At 41.0% G+C, this 18,705-nt stretch overlaps 2 protein-coding genes across 2 annotated transcripts in view; one reads left to right on the forward strand and one right to left on the reverse strand.

Annotated features, from left to right (window-relative positions):
* The window catches only part of RWDD2A (RWD domain containing 2A), a 4,612-nt gene extending 3,011 nt beyond the window's left edge, over window positions 1-1,601 (forward strand). The window contains exon 4 of the mRNA XM_006773497.2: window positions 1,469-1,601. Coding sequence (XP_006773560.1) covers window positions 1,469-1,601 — 133 coding nt within the window. The remainder of the gene's footprint in view (window positions 1-1,468) is intronic.
* Window positions 1,602-12,752: 11,151 nt separating this feature from the next.
* ME1 (malic enzyme 1, NADP(+)-dependent, cytosolic) overlaps window positions 12,753-18,705 on the reverse strand; it is a 141,275-nt gene continuing 135,322 nt past the window's right edge. The window contains exons 11-12 of the mRNA XM_015570285.1: window positions 17,496-17,594; window positions 12,753-14,403 (exon numbers count right to left, since the gene is read on the reverse strand). Coding sequence (XP_015425771.1) covers window positions 14,251-14,403; window positions 17,496-17,594 — 252 coding nt within the window. The 3' untranslated portion in view covers window positions 12,753-14,250. The remainder of the gene's footprint in view (window positions 14,404-17,495; window positions 17,595-18,705) is intronic.

The following is an 18,705-nucleotide window of genomic DNA, read 5'->3' on the forward strand; positions in this document are numbered from 1 at the left end:
GAATTTTAAATCAGTTTTAAAATGAGAACAAAGACAGAGCATGTTTACTACATTTCTTACTTTATTTTAAACCCCCGATTTTGAGATTTTTCTTTCAGTAAAATTGGAGCCTATCTGTAATGGCAGAAGAATCAGAAGTCTCAAGAATAATGAAGAGGACATGTGCTATTTGGCTGTTTGCATGAGGCTCCAGTCTGATCCCAGCTACATCCCAGGCTAGGATGGGTAAGCTGACGATCTCGCAAGGCAGGCCCAGGGCTAAGAACTGAACTAAGAATATTGTATCGTTCTCTTTAGTATCATTAATCAACTGGGGGAGATTGTATGGGAAATGCTACATGAAGTTGTTTTCAGTCCATGTAAGCCTTTCATTCTCCTGCTGGGTCCCAAGCACCCCACTAAGGCCACAGTCCCCTCAGGATGCCAAAGCTGGATGCTGAGATTTAGAAACTTGCAGGGGAATGCCTCACTCCCCGTATTGCCATACGTTGTTAGATGCCCATCACTGCTGCATGTGCTGAGGGGCTTACAGGCATTTTGATAACAGTTCATTCTGGTTGTACACTCCATGTCTAAGATGTAGACACATGTCCTTGGGCCAGGGTGAGGAAAAACGGAATAGACTGGCCAGGCACTAAGCTGAGTTTCCTGACCGTGAAGCCTTAGAACTGGGTCCACTCTGTTCCACCAATGCTCTTAGCTCAGAATGAGTTTCAGGGCACACCTAGGAGGCCCTGCCCTGGGCCTGCCTTGCGAGATCATCAGCTTACCCCTCCTAGCCTGGGATGTAGCTGGGATCAGACTGGAGCCTCATGCCTTTCTTATAAACGAAGGGAAGAAATAAGGCTTACATGGACTGAAAACAACTTCATGTAGCATTTCCCATACAATCTCCCCCAAACCATCAATAAGTATAATTAGCATTCACACGTTTTTAGACTCCAAAGAGATATAACTCCATTAATTTTCTTCCTTTGAAATGAGACAATATGTACCAAGCACCTAATATATGCCCAAACCCACTCAGCAATTTTCCTGATTAAATTGGCAAAAGTAGTGACAGATAAACAAGCTTAAAGAACCAAAATATAAAACAAAAACAGAACTCAAAGGAATAAATTCTAGCTTATGAAACCTTTCCTGCTTCTGTAGCTATTTCTGATGGTAATTTTTCAGAGCCAGCTTTTACATGCCCAATATGAGCATGTGGCAATACTTTATTCCTATCAGAACCACTAACAATCAACATAAATTATGGGAGTATAGGTTTTATAGAAAAAAATACATATATGAACATTCAAAGCTCAGCTGTCTATGTACAGTAGACTGCTGGTTTTGTTTAGCTTGATAAAAGCACATGGCACCCCCCCCCCACACACACACACACACACATACCAGCAGCTACTTCTCAACAGAGGTCTCACTTCTCACATAGGGATTTTAATCCAGGTGAGCTCTGTCTGTGCAGCAATCCAGTGGTTACAGACAACAGTGCCTCCTATTTCCTGAACAGAAAGCTTGCTCTTTGGGGAACTGCACCTTCTCTAAATGGTTTGGGAGAAATGAATGAAACCAAGTCGCTCATTGGAAACTTCCTATAACGGAAGTTTTGATCTCTTGCTGCTTAAATCCATAGTGCCACCCTCATTTCTGACTTACTGAATGCTTGGTTAACACCTTTGAGCTATCCAATGTCCTTTTTTTCTTGAAAGAACCAGTCTCCATTGTTTGTAACAAGAATCCTGATACTGTATACATACCTTATATTTTTTAATGGTTATTTGCAAAGAATGCTCATTATAAATGTTGCAGTGTCTTTAAAAAACGATTAAATCAATATTTCTCCAAGGATGTTATTTGCTTTTTGTTCCTTTTTTGGTCTACTATGTGTCAGGCTAAGTGCTGAGGGTATGTGTATAATGGACTGAGGAGTGGGCCAGGTGACTTAAAGGACCCTAACATATCCCCATATTAAATTACAAATACGTTGTCTGTGAACTTGTTTCCAGGTATGACAGTTTACATGCCACCCATCCCTTCTGAGAACTTGAGAAGGCCCTGAGGGAGCCTATCTGAGGTCTTCACAGTTTTCTTTAATTTGCTTTTACCTCAAGTAGCCCCATGGTAAGTTGAAAGAATAGGTACTTTCTGAAGAGGGCAAGCATGGTTTGCTCAAAAATCCTGGTTTAATACAGAATCCTGATCTGCCTCAAAACTGAGCCCATTCTATCTCCCTTCAGAAGGCCCTGCAGCCAGGAACAGAGGGAGGGGCCTTTCTTTTTCTTCGACCAGTTAAAGCTAGAAGCACGTGGACCACCCATAAATGGGCTTGAGTAGTGGACACAAAATTCAAAGAAGCCCAACAAACACTGAGGCTCTTCTTTAGTCATTGGTGGAACAAAGTATGCAATTTGGAGGGGACATTCCAACACACACCAGACACTGGACCTCCGCAAACTTGGCTGAGGCTCTTGTGCTTTCTTTGGATTAATCTACCCATTAGCTCAGGTCCTATGAGCACAGCATCACCAATGTGTTAGACCAGCTTGTGCACCATACAGTGGTAAGATGATCAAGGTCTGGTAACAAGGACTATACTCTGGGACAGTATCAGAGAGTTAATGAAACCTTGACAAAAGACAATATATAATGTTGCTTGTTGATAGCACAAACTGCTTCGGGGCCCTCTGCTTACTGGAGTAAAGGAGAAACAAACAAAAAAGCATTAGACAAATGAACATCTACCTACTGATTTGCTCCAAGAAATTGTCTCACAGCAGCTGTCATCCTTTTTTTTAATAGCTTTTATTTTATTTTTGTTTTTTATAAATATACATATTTTATTGATTTCAGAGAGGAAGAGAGAGGGAGAGATAGAAACATCAATGATAAGAGAGAATCACTGATTGCCTGCCTCCTGCACCTTCCCCCAACTGGGGATGGAGCCCTGACTGGGAATAGAACCGTGACCTGGTTCATAAGTTGATGCTCAACTACTGAAGCTCACCGGCTGGGCGCAGCTGTCATTCTTAAAGGTCCATCTGTCTTTTGCACATGCCAAAGATCATACCAATTCTAGATGTGGTAAGAATCACACCCTTGCTTATTGTAAAGCTTCTGATGGTGAAATTTATCCCTGTAAAGCGTATGGTACTTCCTGCCAGAATAGGCCTTTCTTATATATCAGGGATCCAGTATGGCAGCGGTTCTCAACCTGTGGGTCACGACCCCTTTGGGGGTTGAACAACCCTTTCACAGGGGTCGCCTAAGACCATCGGAAAACACATATATAATTACATATTGTTTTTGTGATTAATCACTATGCTTTAGTTATGTTCAATTTGTAACAATGAAAATACATCCTGCATATCAGATATTTACATTACGATTCATAACAGTAGCAAAAAATTACAGTTATGAAGTAGCAACGAAAATAATTTTATGGTTGGGGGTCATTACAACATGAGGAACTATATTAAAGGGTCGCGGAATTAGGAAGGTTGAGAACCACTGCACTATGGGATACTGCCATACATGATGAAGACATCAATTCTAACTCTTCACTGGAAAAATAGATGATGGATATATTCCTATAGCATGCACTTTGTCCCATAGATCAAAAAGGTTTCATAGACTCCAGAAATCTGTATTTGTTCAGACTGTGGCCAGATGATTTCCAAAAGGCCTAGTGATGTTCTTGCTGTTAACCTGAAAACGGAGCCGCAAGGGAAGATGCCGGAAGCACTTACATTACAGGGTTCTTCACCTTCGAGATCTTTCATTCATACCTGTGATTGGCAATTTGGTGAGGGCCTCGGAACTCAATCTTGGTGGTGGTAGTCAGGCTTTTCTGCTATTGTTATACATATCAAGTAGACCTATGTGGGTTGCCCACATATTTGGACCTACGCCATGCTGATATTCAGCTAATATACACTGGTTTGGCTGTTATCGGTTGTATACTGGCATCCATTTTTCTTGGTCAGCACATGAGCTGTCCTAATTGTTAAATTTTTCAACAAAATTTCAGGACATATGGGGTCCTATGATTTACTGCCTACCAGCAAAGATTTCTGTAAACTAAACTATTTTTTGAGTATAGTAGATCTTCTATTATTGTTTCCAATTTGTCTCCAGTTGTTAATAGCTGCAAAGCCTTGCTATTAAGCTCTATCGACCACAAGATTCTGACATCTCTATTGAAATAAGGAGCCCATTTTAACCTAGCATTTCCCACAAGCTCCCCGGCTCACAGAGAAGAGTCATTAAAATGCTTTTCATATCCTCAACAAATATTAGCATACCAAACTCAACAATACATTGAAAGGGTCATACACCATGATTAAATGAGACTTCTTCCTGGGATGCAAGGATTGTTCAATAGCAGCAAATCAACCAATATGACATACCACATTAACAAAATGAAGGATAAAAATCATGATTGTCTCAATAGATGCAGAAAAAGCATTTAACAAAATTCAACATCCAAATGTGATTTTAAAAAAACTCAACAAATTATGTACAGAGGGAACATAACATAATAAAAGGCATATATGACGAGCAGATAGCTAAAACCATACTCAATGATAAAAAAGCTGAAAGCTTTCCTCTAAGGTCAGAAACAAAACAAGGATGCCCACTCTTGCCACTTTTATTCAACACAGGATTTAAAGTTTTAGCCAGAACAATTAGGCAAGAAAAAAAGAAAACACATCCAAATTGGAAAGGAAGAAATAAAACTGCCTCTATTTGAGATGACATGATATTATATACAGAAAATTCTAAAGGCTACTAAAATACTGTCCGAACTAATAAACATATTCATTAAAGTTGTAAGATACAACATTAATATTCAAAGATCTATTGCCTTTCTATACACTAATAATAAACTATAAGAAAGAGAAATTTTAAAAAGTATCTCATTTATAATTACATCAAAAAGAATAAAATACCTAGGAATAAATTGACCTAAGGAGGTGAAACACCTGTACAATGAAAATTATAAGACACTGATGAAAGAAATTGAAGATACAAATAAATTTAAAGATATTACATGATCATCAAATGGAAGAATTAATATTGTTAAAATGTCCATAATACCCAAAGCAATTTACAGATTCAATGCAGTCCCTATCAAAATTCTAATAACATTTTTCACAGAAATAGAACAAACAATTCTATAATTTGTATAGAACCACAAAAGACCCCAAATAGCCAAAGCAATCTTGAGAAAGAATACAGCTGGAGGCATCACACACCCTGATTTCAAACTATATTACAAAGCTACAGCAATCAAAACAGTATGGCATAAAAACAGACATATATATATGAACTAGAGGCCCTGTGCACAGATTCGTGCATTGGTGGGGTCACTTGGCCTGGCCTGAGGGGATCGGGCTGCAACTGGCTCTCTGACATCCCCTGAGGGATCCCGGATTGCAAGAGGGTGGTTCTTGGGTGACGCACCCCGGGATCGGGCTACCTCCTCTCTGGTTACGGGTGTGTCACCCTAGAACCACAGCTGCCAAGTCATTGCAGCTCAGCAGCTCTTACATTGAGCATTTGCCCCCTGGTGGTCAGTGCATGTCATAGCTACTGGCTGGTTGGCTCGTCGCTTAGGCTTTTATATATATAGATGAAACAGAATAGATATTCAGAAATAAACCCATACATATATAGTCAATTAATTTATGATAAAGGAGCCAAAAATATACAATGAGGAAAGGGCAGTCTCTTCAGCAAATGGCATTGGATACACTGGACCACTGCACAAAAATTAACTCAAAATGGATTAAAGCATGAATGAAACACCTGAGACAATAAAACTCCTAGAAAAAAACATAGGCAGTAAACACCTTGACATTGATCTTGGTGACCATTTCTTGAATTTGACACCAAGAACAAAGGCAACAAAAGCACAAATAAACAAGTGGGATTACATTACATTAACTAAAAAGCTCCACACAACAAAAACAACCCTCAACAAAATGAAAAAGGCAACCAACTCAATGGATGAAAATATTTGAAATCATGTATCTGATAAGGGACTAATATGCAAAATATATAAAGAACTCATACAACTCAATAATACCAAAAAAATCTGATTAAAAATCAGATTAAAAATCTGAGAATCCCTACATGGTGTACCCAGTGGTTAGAGCACCGATCATGCAACAAAGGGTCATGGGTTCGATTCCTGGTAAAGGGCATGTACCTGGGTTGCAAGTTCAATCCCTGTCTTTGATCAGAGCACATGTGGGAGGTAACCAATCGATGTCTCTCTCTCACATCTCTCTCTCCCTTCTTATTCCTTCCTCCCTGCTTCCCTTCTTCCCTTCTTCCCTTCCACTCTCTCTAAAAAATCATTGGAAAAAATATCCTCAGGTGAGGGTTAAAAACAACAAAAAAAGACAGAGGATCTGAATATTATTCAAAAGAAGATGTAGTTGTCCATTGTGTACATAAAAAGGTGCTCAACGTCACTAATAATCAGGGAAATGCAAATTAAAACCACAATGAGGTATCACCTCACACCTGTCAGAACAGATATTATCAAAATGACAAGAAATAAGTGTTGGTGAAGATGTGGAGAAAAGCGAACCCTTGTGTACTGTCAGTTGTCAGTGAGAATGTAAATTGGTGCAACTATTACGGAAGTCCTGAAAAAAAATATAGGACTACCATATGATCCAGGAATGAAACCACTAATTCATACAAATATATGGGTTTTATGTTCATTGCAGCATTATTTACAATAGGCAAGACATGGCCAACAATGGGTGAATAAAGGAAATGTGGTAAATATGAATATTATTGAGCCATAAAAAAAGTAAAATGTTGCTATTTGCAACAACATGGATAGACCTCAGGGGCATTATGTTAAGTGAAATAAACTTACATGTGGAATCTAAACAAAAAAACAACAAACAAACAAAAACACGGAGCCCATCCTATATAATAAAAGCCTAATATGCTAAGTTTCCAGTTGTCCGGTGACCGTCGACTGTTTAACCAATCAAAGTGTAATATGCTAGTGATATCTATGGCCACTCAATCACTCGCTATGACGTGCACTGACCACCAGGGGGCAGACCCTCTGTCTGGTAGATTAGTTTGCTCCTGGCGTCTGGCCAATTGGGACTGAGCAAGATGGGCTGAATACACCCAGGAACCCTCCCTTGGTCCCTCCCCAGCTGGCCAACCTTCCGCATCCCTTCCTGGCTGGTCAGTCCCTGCCCGGCCCCGATTGTGCATCGGTTGGGTCCCTCAGCCTGGCCTGTGCCTTCTTGCAATCTGGGACCCCTCAGGGATGTCAGAGAGCCAGTTTTGTCCTAATCCTGCAGGCCACTCCCCTTGGGAGGGCACCAGATGCAGGACTCATGGACAGCGAGCTTTTTTGCGGCGGCATTAGCCTCTCCCAATTGGGACTGATTGGGTGCGAGCCTACAGCAGGTTCAGTGGGGCTGGGATGAGCAGGAGCAGCAGGTAGGAGCTGCAGGCGGCATTCAAACTGCAGGTTTCAGCCCAATCCCCACAGGCCACCCAGAGGGACCCCACCGGTGCATGAATTCATGCACCAGGACTCTAGTAGATACATACAAGAGACTGGTGGTTGACAGAGATGGGAGTGTAGGGGGGTGGGGGAAATTGGTCGAAACATACAAATTTCCAGTTATAAAATAAGTCATGTAATGTTTAGTATGCTATCTATGTATATAAAAGTATAATATGCAAATCGACTAGATGGTGGAACAATCGGTCATCTATGACATTCATTGACCACCAGGGGGCAGATGCTCCACATAGGAGCTGCTCCCAGCCCGCAGTCCCAGATCCTGATTGAGGCCTGCCGGCCAACCTCTTGGTCCCTCCACCCGGCCAGCAGGCTCCGGTCATCCAATGGGGAATGCGGAACTGGGGGTGGGTGGCAGCGGCGGACACAGGTGGTGGGGCCAGCTGCCCCAACCTGGGGAAGATCAGCTCTGATTGCAGGCCAGGCCTAGGGAACCTACCCATGCATGAATTTCACGCACCAGGCCTCTAGTAGTTAATACTACTCTGTTGCATACTTGAAAGTTGCTAAAAGAGTACATCTCAAAAGTTCTCATAAGAAAAACATTTTGGCCCTGGCTGGTTTGGCTCAGTGGACAGAGCATTGGCCTGTGGACTGAAGGGTCCCGGGTTTGATTTGGTCAAGGGCACATGCCTGGGTTGTGGGCTTGACCCCCAGGTGGGGCATGCAGGAGGCAGTTGATCAGTAATTGATGTTTCTATCTCTCTCTCTCCCTCTCCCTTCCTCTCTGAAATAAATAAATATATTAAAAAATAAGTTACCTAATTATTAAAATTCTGTGGTACACTAAAAAAATATTAATAAAAAAGAAAAACATTTCGTAGCTATGTATGGTGACAAATGATCACTAGACTTATTGTGGTGATCATTTCACAATATATACAAATATTGAATCATGTTAATCACCTGAAACTAATATGTTACATGTTAATTATACCTTAATTTTTTAAAAATGTTTTTCATGGATGCTGCTATTCCCTTCACCAAAGTGTCTCTCAAGGCCTCAGTGAAACCGATAGGTCCTTTTGGGAAACTTAGTTAGGAAATAATTAGGATTAGAATGTTTTGATTTGCACAAGACAAATCCACTCCAACACTCCTATTTTTGTAATCTTTTAATTCCTTTATATTATTTCAAGGAATGTTGGCATTCTCAATTGTATTCAATGTGGGCCATTATTAACTTTACTAGAGGTCCGGCGCATGAAATTTGTGCACTCGGCAGGGTGGGGGTCCCTCAGCCTAGCTTGCACCCTCTCACAGTTTGGGAGCCCACAGGGGATATCTGACTGACAGCTTAGGCCTGCTTCCCGCAGTCGGACATCCTTAGCACTGCCTCAGAGGCAGAAGAGGCTTCTGCCACCGCCGCTGCACTCGCCAGCGTGAGCCTGGCTTCTGGCTGAGTGGCACTCCCACTGTGGGAGCTCACTGACCACCAGGGGGCAGCTCCTGCATTGAGCGCCTGAACCCTGGTGGCCAGTGCACATCATAGTGACCGGTCATTCCGCCATTCGGTCGATTTGCATATTAGCCTTTTATTATATAGTATATTTCAGTCAACTAATTGAACCAACTAGTAGAATCTCTTTCAACTGCTTAAGGCAGCACATTAATTTAGACCCCTGTGGCAAGTGCACCCCTAATCAATCAATTCTACCCAATCCAAAATTACACTTTTTCCTCAGTACATTTTCAGAATCCCAAACATTTTCCTCAGGTTTTGCCAATGTAAATGAGCCAAATCTAGAATTCTTTTGGTAGGAATCTTCTCCTCCTGGGTTTGTCTTTGTAATTATATCCAACCCAGCTACTGGAATCTGATATTATGTGTACAGAGATAAGAAGTAATTTGGGAAGAGCAGGAAGCAAACCGAGTGAGATCAGCACAGGATCTTCAAGCAAGACAGCAACAACATCTTTTCTTTTTAAATTTCTTTATTGATTAAGGTATTACATATGTGTCCTATCCCCCCATTGCCCCCTGCCACTCCCCACTCATGCCCTCACCCCCCTGTTGTCTGTGTCCATTGGTTAGGCTTATATGCATGCATACAAGTCCTTTGGTTGAGCAACAACATCTTTAGACAAGAAGACCTCCCGCTTTGATTAGCAAGGGAGGACACATCAAGTGTTCTGGTTTGTCTGGGGTTGAGGGGTTTCCTGGGACACAGGACTTTCAGTAATTAAACAAGGGCTATTGTTCACCTATTTCAAAGTGTCAGAAGTCCTCCAAATCCCTCTGCCATACAGCCCCATTCCAAATCCAGGTCCTACTGTTTCCTGGTCATTACTCTTTACTTTTAGATGAGGTCTGGTAAGGCTGTGAATACAATTCCTGGTGTATTTGGCAGCCAGATGGCTAAAATAATACCTTGGTTTTCAGTTATTTCAGCCTTACAGTTGGTAAGAGAGAAGAGATTCTTTTAGCAAAAACATAGGCATTTTTCTCATTTTTATACTGTGCCTTGAGCTGAGAACTTAAGCCTTTGAGCCTAAATTATCTCTTTATGATTCCATCTCTGTAGAGCAACTAACCTACCCCACAGTCCTGGATTTCTGCATCCTTTACAGTTTTATGGCAGCAGCCATTTATCAGCCAAAACCTTTCCACTCTTAGATAATGCATTCCATCAATTTTTTTAACCTCAAGTTTGTGTTTCTGAGGTCTCAAAGATATTTTGCTTCGATTTTTTTATTAGTTTTATATTTTACCATTCATACTTAAGTATTAACCCATTTAAAGTCTACCTTTTTACATAGTAGTTTTAATTTTATATAGTATACTATAGGCCCAGTGCACGAAATTCGTGCACTGGGGGTGGGGGGTGGGGGTTCCCTCAGCCCAGCCTGCCCCTCTCACAGTCCAGGAGCCCTCAGTGGATGTCCTACTGATGGCTAGTCTGGCAGCAGAGGCTCGGAGCAGGCGTCCCGTGTGTCGTGTGTGTGTGTGTGTGTGTGTGTGTGTGTGTCTGCGGGGGGCCTGCCCCCAGCCACACCATGGAGGCTTGGAGCAGGAGACCCTCTGTGTTGATCTCTCAGGCTCCTGGCCTCCACTGCATGTTGTACTCTCCCTTGAGCTATGGCCAGGATGGAGGTGCTGCTTGCAAGCCGGGCTTTCCTGCTCCCAGATCGCCATGGCAACCGGGGAGCAGGCCCAGCTGGGGGCTGTCCGCAGGCCGGGCTTTCCTACTCCCGTTTCAGGCCCAGCTTGGGGCTGCCTGCAGGCCAGGCTTGCTTTCCTGCTCCCGGATCCTCATGGCGACCGGGGAGAAGGCGCAGCTGAGGGCTGCCCTCAGGCCAGGTTTGCTTTCCTACTCCCGGATCACCATGGCAACTGGGGAGCAGGCAAAGTTTGGGGCTGCCTGCAGGCCAGGCTTGCTTTCCTGCTCCTGGATCCTCATGGCGACCGGGGAGAAAGCGCGGCTGGGGGCTGCCCGCAGGCCAGGCTTGCTTTCCTGCTCCCAGATCAGGCGCAGCTGGGGGCTGCCTACAGGCTGCACTTTTCTACTTACCGATGGCCCGATCACCACAATGACCCAGGGCCCCGTGGCACTGTCCTTCTCTCCAATAGTAGCACTGTCCTGCTCTCCTATAGTCATAGGGTCCCGGCTGGGGGTGGGGCTTAGCAGTGCAGGGCTTAGGCGGCACAGGGGTCCCAGCTGGGGGCTCAGGTGGCACACAGGGGTCCCAGCTGGGGGCAGGGCTTATGCCCCGCTGCCCAGGGCTGCACATGGGACCCAGATAGCAGTTCACGCTGTCCCGCCCTGACTGTAGTGTAGGATAGAGGCCTGGTGCATCGGTGGGGGGCCTGCTGGTTTGCCCTGAAAGTGTCCCGGATCAGGGTGGGGATCCTGCTTGGGTGCCTGGCCAGCCTGGATGACGGGCTGAAGGCTGTTTGCAGCTGGCCACACCCCCTTCAGGGTGCGGGTCCCCTCACTGGGGTGCCTGGCCAGTCTGGGTGAGGGCCTAAGAGCTGTTTTCAGGCTGGAGGGCAATTTAAGCTCCCAGCCTCTCCTTTTTTTCTTTTTTTTTAATTCTGGGATTTATTTACCTTCTATAGCTGTCACTGGAGCTGAGAGCTAAAAAAAGTTTGTTAGGTTTGTTTGGCTTCTATAATTGAAACTCTGTTGCCATCACTGCAGCTCTAAGCTCTGAGGCCAAAGCTGGCTGAAAGCAGGTCTCTGGAGCTTGTTTAGATTCTATAATTGCAACATAGGTGCTTAGAGTACAGCTCAGAGGCTGGCACCGGCAGGCTGGGAACATTGGCTTCCTCCGTCACTGGAGCAAGCAGGCCTCCTGTTCGCTTCAGCTGTGTGGTTGCCGGCCGCCATCTTGGTTGGCAGTTAATTTGCATATTCTGCTGATAAGCCAATGGGAAGGGTGTTGGGGATATGGTCAATTTGCATGTTTCTCTTTTATTAGGTAGGATAGTTTTCATTTTCTCTATAGTTTTAAGTTTTCCTAATCTTTCAACTACATAATCCATTCTTTATCTCTAATTATAGTGCTGCCTTTATAATTCATATATTCAGGGGGTCTCTGTGAGCTTCTTGTCCTATTCCATTGTTCTCTATATTCTCATGACTGATGTAAGTATAAATATCTGGATACTAGAGGCTTATGAACAAAATAATGTGAAATATCTCATTAATATTTTATACTGATTATATGTCAAATGATAATATTCTGAATATGCTGGTTTAAATAAAAAATATTATTAATATAAATTCCATTTTTCTTTTTATGAAACTACTAGTAATTATACATGTAGCCCTTTCATTTTCTGTTGGACAGTGCTGTTCTAAACTGTACTCTAGTGAAAAGAGAACAGACTAAGAAAAAAGATAAACATAGATTTAAAAGCCGCCTCCTTTACTTACTAGTATTAACTCTGTGGACTTGGCAAGTTACTCAAAATATTCTACTTCATAAAAGAATTGTGGGGACCACATTAAATAAGATAATGTACACAGAATACATGCTACCTAGTAATTAACCATCCAAAGCTGTTTCACTATCTTCCTCTAAGCTCATTCATTTTGTATACAACTGGTATTAAATAAACTAAGTTTATATTGAAATTAACTATCAGAATACTTTTAAATTCATTATATACTGTCACATGACAACCCATTAAGACCCAGCATTATTTTTAAATGAACAATACTTTAAGAGAAAAACAATTATTTTACACTTTTCTTCATTCACTTTTTCTATGCTTTAATAAATCTTTTGCATAGGTAAGTACATTTAGCTAGAGCTATAACACAACATCGAAACAGACAAAAAAGAGGCATTCTGGATCTTATCAAAATAACTATATTGAGGAAATTCTTGACTAAATCTTACCTTCAGAAATACCCCCACCCCTTCTCCCACTTAAAACAATTTATAACCTTCCACTTACAATAAAATCATTTATAGTATAGTTAACCTTGAACATCGTTTTATATTCTTTAAAAGCATTACTTCAAAAAACAGAAAATTCTCCGAAAAATTCTACAATAGCAAATGTTGTTGTACCTGAGCTTATGAATTTAAAATTGTCTCCACTAGTTCAGTGATTAATTTCTAAAGTAAAGCTTGAAATGAACATGAATTTCTTGGCTGTAACTACTAATGGTAATTAGAATATTTTAATATCTAATGTAAAGATTTCTGCTATTGGGGAAGTGGTTACAAAATTTTCTCCAAATTCAGAGGAAATTGTGTTTACTGTAACCACAAAAGGAGCTCTTGATTATCAGAACGAATCAAAGGAACATTAGAGCAGGTCACTCAAGTGGGAACCCAGCTTGTCTGGGAACTGGGCTCTCACTCCTAACTCTGCAGATCCTTGTCTTAAGAGGTTGACACCGCAGACACCCCTTTCTCAAGGAGCTGACCTACTCTCCCCTCTCCTCTTCCCACTGCTCAGCCTGTGCTGAACTGAAGGTACCTACCTCAGGACAGGAGCCATAGTCCTCAAAGGCCCAGGAGCAGTAAAGTGGAGCTGAAGGATAGGGTACTTAGTCAGGGGAAAGAAAGATGCTATTAGAAGGGATAGGTGATGGAGGCCAAGATGATAAGAAGATGTAACAATGGAGAAAGAATATTAAAATCTAAGGCTGCCCAATGCATTGTAAACAGCAATAATCTTTCTTAGAAATGTTAGAATTCAGTTGCACCAAAAGAACAAGTATGGTCTGGAATTGGAATAAAAATACCTGAGAAGTTATATTTCTCTAGGCAACAACGTGTTATTTCTGTTTTTAGCAAAAGTTCATTTATGCCTAAATATATTTCTGTCTATATATAAAAAAAGATTTTTAACAAATTGGTCAGCCAAAGAATGATGGGTTTTAATTTTAATCATATCAATTTATTACTAATTTTGGTCTTCCCATTAGTTCCCTATATAAAAACAATGAGTTTCTCAGTAGTAGGTACAATAACTTTTAAAGAGAACTTGGGCAAAATAAGATAGAAATCATAAATAACCAGAAAGTAAATGAAGCAAAATTGTCTAGTATGATATGTGCCCTAAAGTATATTAATATTTTCCCATAAATTTTTAGATTGTTAAAGTAAAATTATCTTAATCTAGCATATTGTAAATCATTATAAAAGAGTCTAATCTTTAAAAATTATGAAAGATTTCAGATCTCATAATGGAATTAGAAATGTTAGTTATTATGTTACTGGTCAGATTTGGTCTGTATTTTCTGGGCCGCCTCAGGTAGAATCTGGTCATAATCAGTGCTATACATCTGAGAGCAGACAAATGCTTCCTTGTTTGGGGGTTCAGGATAAATTGTGGCTGTCTTTTCTTGGTATGCATCTTTCACAATCTAGAAATAGAAAAAGAGTCTTAGTTATATTTTAAGGAACAGAGGTGATGGTGAGTACATGGCAGAAGTTTTTGTCTGTTCCTAGAAAATTAATATATAATTTATATCTTATCTGTTTTCAAAAACAGCAAGTTGTATTAAAAGCACACATACACAAATAAGATATAAAATGAAAGTGCAAATATAAATTATGTAGCAAGAGGAGAATACAATAACAGCAACAAAGGGAAGTGTGGATAGCAGAGATTTATTCAAGGGTGATCACACCAGGATTTCTCAGATAACGTGGGAAATGTCTTGAAATGACCTGACTGGTAATTAACTTGAACTGACTATCGTAATATGCCTACTAAGTTTGAACTTCAACACCTTGCAGTTTTAATAATCTCTATTCTAACCATAGCCTCTTACAAAATCTCTTTTTTTACCCCTGCTCACCTGACCCTGCTCACCTAACCAGCAGGACTCCACGGGCAGTTTCAACGCCCCTTCCCAGCATCACAGAATCCTGTTTCCATATCTCTGTGTCACACTCTCCATTCTAGTCCCGAGCGTGGGGAACCCTCAGTGCCAGCTTTCTCCTTTCATGGCTCTCCCCCGCAACGTCCTACTATTCCTAACCTCACCTGGGTTACGTGGTTACACATTATGCTTTTATCCTCCTTTTGAAAAATAAAATAAAAAGCAACTTCCTCTCAGCTTTCTCACAGGTAATTTCAAACCATCCCCTGTTGAGTCTCCATTTAACTCTCACCACTCTACTGAGAAGATTCCAATTAATCTGAGAAAACAATCTCAATTTCCCTTTACATCAACTCAAACTATCTCCTCTTTCTCTTCAAACGTCCTCTCTTCCCATATTTTCTCTGAGAAAAATGGATTGTCAAAATGAATCATTCCATATGTGCTCTTAAATTACTCCTGTTTCACTGAGGAGCTATTGTACACTAGACTTATTTGGATAAGTCTGTTTTCGAAGAATATTAGAATGGTTAGGTATCTCTTCTCAATGTAAAACTATGCATTTATGAAAAATTATGGTTTTAAAGACTGTGCTATATTATGAAGAAATGTTTATGAAAATATCAGAAAACAAAACACCATACATTATTAAATTATGTTAGAAATGAAAGCAAACACATGAAAAAAGACTGGAAGCACACACACCAAAATGATGAGTTGCTTCTGTTAGAAAAGTCAAATTTAGGCATTTCCCTCTTCTCTATTTTCCAAAGTGCCTGCAATGCATTGTTTCATTTCTGACATAGACGATGTGGAATTTCATTCCTCTTCATGCTCCCAGGATACTGACTCTTAATGATCCTCTCAGTGAAGTCTTCCCTCTCTCTTTGTCAAAGCCCAACTCTCTAGAAGAGTGGCTTTGATTAACTTCTTGTACCATTGAAATTGCTTTTTGTAATAGTTTCTGATGACTTCTTACATATAAATAAAAATTGTCAACATTCGAACGAGTTTTTCTTGCCAGGACTTGATTTCCTTAATCACAATGTCCACCCCGATCCTGAAAGTGTGTCTTCCTCTAATTCTGACATGCTGCGCAGTCCTGAGTCTCTCCTTGAAATCATGACTTCTCTTCCTAACTGCCTTTCTTCTGCCTTTTGGCAGAAAAGAAACGGTGTTCTATTCTTGGTTTTCTTTTCTTTCCATAGTTGCCCTCTTGTAATCCCAACTCCTGTGTGGTGCAATAACCATTCAAACTAGTTAAAGGCGAGTAGACACACATCAGGAGAAAACATGAGCATACGCTTTACAAATAAATAACCAAGCAGATTATCTAAATGGTTTTTGAAGGATTACTCAGTTTTTGAAGCATTTACCCTCAATCAACAAGATAAATAATGACATATGAATCCTAAATGGTGTCGTTTTGATAAACTTGCTAATAGCTTTGGTTTTCAACCACAAACCATTTCGCCTCTGAGGGACCAATTGGCAATGTTCTGGAAACATTTTTGTTTGTCACAGCCCTTCAGAGGCTACTGGTATCTAGTGGGAAAAGGCCAGCGATGCTGTTAAATATCCTTCAATGCCCAGGACATCCCCACAACAAAGAGATATCCGGACAAAATGTGGATGAGGTTGAGAAACCCTAGCTTAAATATATAATTATATTATGGGCTGAACTATGTCACCCCAAAATACTGAAGCCTTAACCCCCAGTATTCAGAATGTGACAGTGTTTGGAGACAGGGCCTTTAAGAGGTAATTAAGTTAAAACAAGGCTGTTTGGGTGGGCCCTAACCCATGTTGACTGGTGTTTTTATGAGAAGGTAAACCTGAACAAATGACACCAGGGATATGCATACACAGAAGGAAGACCCCATGAAGACACAGAGAAGGCAGTCACCTACAAGCTCAGGAGAGAGTCCTCCAAAGATATAAGTCCTGCTTATGCCTGAATCTTAGATTTCTAGCCTCCAGAATTATGAGAAAATAAATGTTTTTAAATCACCCAGTCTGTGGTATTTTGCTATGGCAGCCCTAGCAAACTAATACAACTATATTGCAATAATATTAATCTCTCTCAGTTACAAAAGATTTCTCTGCCATTAGATTCTTTTTGGCTGATTCCTTCAATAGCTCATCTACCGCCCCAACAGCTTTGAGTGCTTTGCTGTCATTGCATTGCCCTCTGCCAGTGTTATTAGTTGTGATCTTTAAGATACCGTACACCATGGAGACCCGGATCCACACACCATGGAGACGCGGATAAGGCAGGTATTTTGGAGTCTAAATGTCCATCTACCACATCTGCAACATGTTAGCAACTTTCATAACTGTGATATGGAAGATACTAACTAAAAAAGGGTAAAGTGTAAAAGACGTACCTGAAAGGAAATCCTAATGAATCACTTAAATTATAGGAGAGAAAAAGATTGATGGGGGAATTAATGATTCAGCTGATTCTTCCATTGCTACAGATCAGAGTCCCTAAGCTCTGCTGAGGCTCTGTGCCTGCTGACATAATAAGGTGACAGAAATTTCAAGAGAGTGGATTTTTAATACCAAAAAATGCATATTTAACAATAGAAGGAAGGAAAAATAACGAGGTTGAACAAGAACAGTTTTACCTTTACTGCGATTTTCAGAGAAATATCTCTAATGGTGTTCAAAGGAGGATACAGGCGGCCCTCTGCCAAGTGCTTATCTGACACTTCCTGAGCTATAACCTTAAAAAAAAAAAAAGAAAAAAAATGTTTACACTTCACACATACGACGTGGGGGTTATGAGGATAATTAGGTGAACGGCACATATACAGTCATGTATAGAAGCGGATCACATGAATGGGATCCTCTAATTGCCCCTCCCCCTTTATCAACGGAAACACTGCACCCAGACAGGCTTGGTGATTGGTGAGATCACACCATTAGCGAAAAAGACAGGAATAGAATTTGGGTTTTCTTAGTCCAGTTCCTGTTCTACTGTACCATGAAATGCCAGCAGCTCTCCCATTTGCCACATGAGAGGAACAGGGAGAGAGGAGTAGGAAGTTACAGGAGGACGACAGTGATGGAGAAGGAGCCTGAAAGCCGCTGAGGAGGGAAGGTGTGCAAAGCTGATGATGCCATGACTCACAGCTCACAGAATCTTGCACAGGAGGGAGAGCAGGAGGCTGAGAAACCTACTTCAGAGTTGCCTTGCGGGTAGGATTTTAATTTCCCACAGATTCTGGAGTATCTGGATCACCTAACTAGCATCAGCGTCTGCTGTCCGCAACCATCCCCATTTCTAAATCAAGCAAAAAGTGCACTCATGCACACTTAAACATTTGCTAAGAGGGTAGCTCTTATATTAAGTGTTCTGACCACCACAACTTTTCACGTGTTAATCATAACTCAATAAAGTGGTTTTAAAAATAGGAGAAAACTTGGCATCATGTGCCTCCTGAGGTGTTGCCCTGAGAAGGAGACAATTACTAGGCATTCAGTGCTCCTCACAAAACCATGCAACTTGAATTAAATCAGAAGGAACCAATCAGAGGCCTAAATTGAGGAACACTGCAAAATAACTGGACTGTACTCTCCAATGTTAATGCCATAAAGGAAACAAAAGGCTGAAATATTCTTACAGATTAAAGGATTAGCCTAGATGCTCTGAAGGTCCTTTTAATGGAAAATTTGAATTTGGATTGTGCACTAAATAATAGTATTATATCAATGCTAATGTTCCTGAATTGATAATGGTGCATTGATCACATAAGAAAATTTCCCAAAATATTTAGGGGTAAAAAGGCATACTATCTGTAAGTTGCTTTCAAATGGTTCACCAATAAAATACGA

Source organism: Myotis davidii, unplaced genomic scaffold, assembly GCF_000327345.1.
Source record: "Myotis davidii unplaced genomic scaffold, ASM32734v1 scaffold185, whole genome shotgun sequence".
In the NCBI taxonomy this organism is placed as follows: domain Eukaryota; kingdom Metazoa; phylum Chordata; class Mammalia; order Chiroptera; family Vespertilionidae; genus Myotis; species Myotis davidii.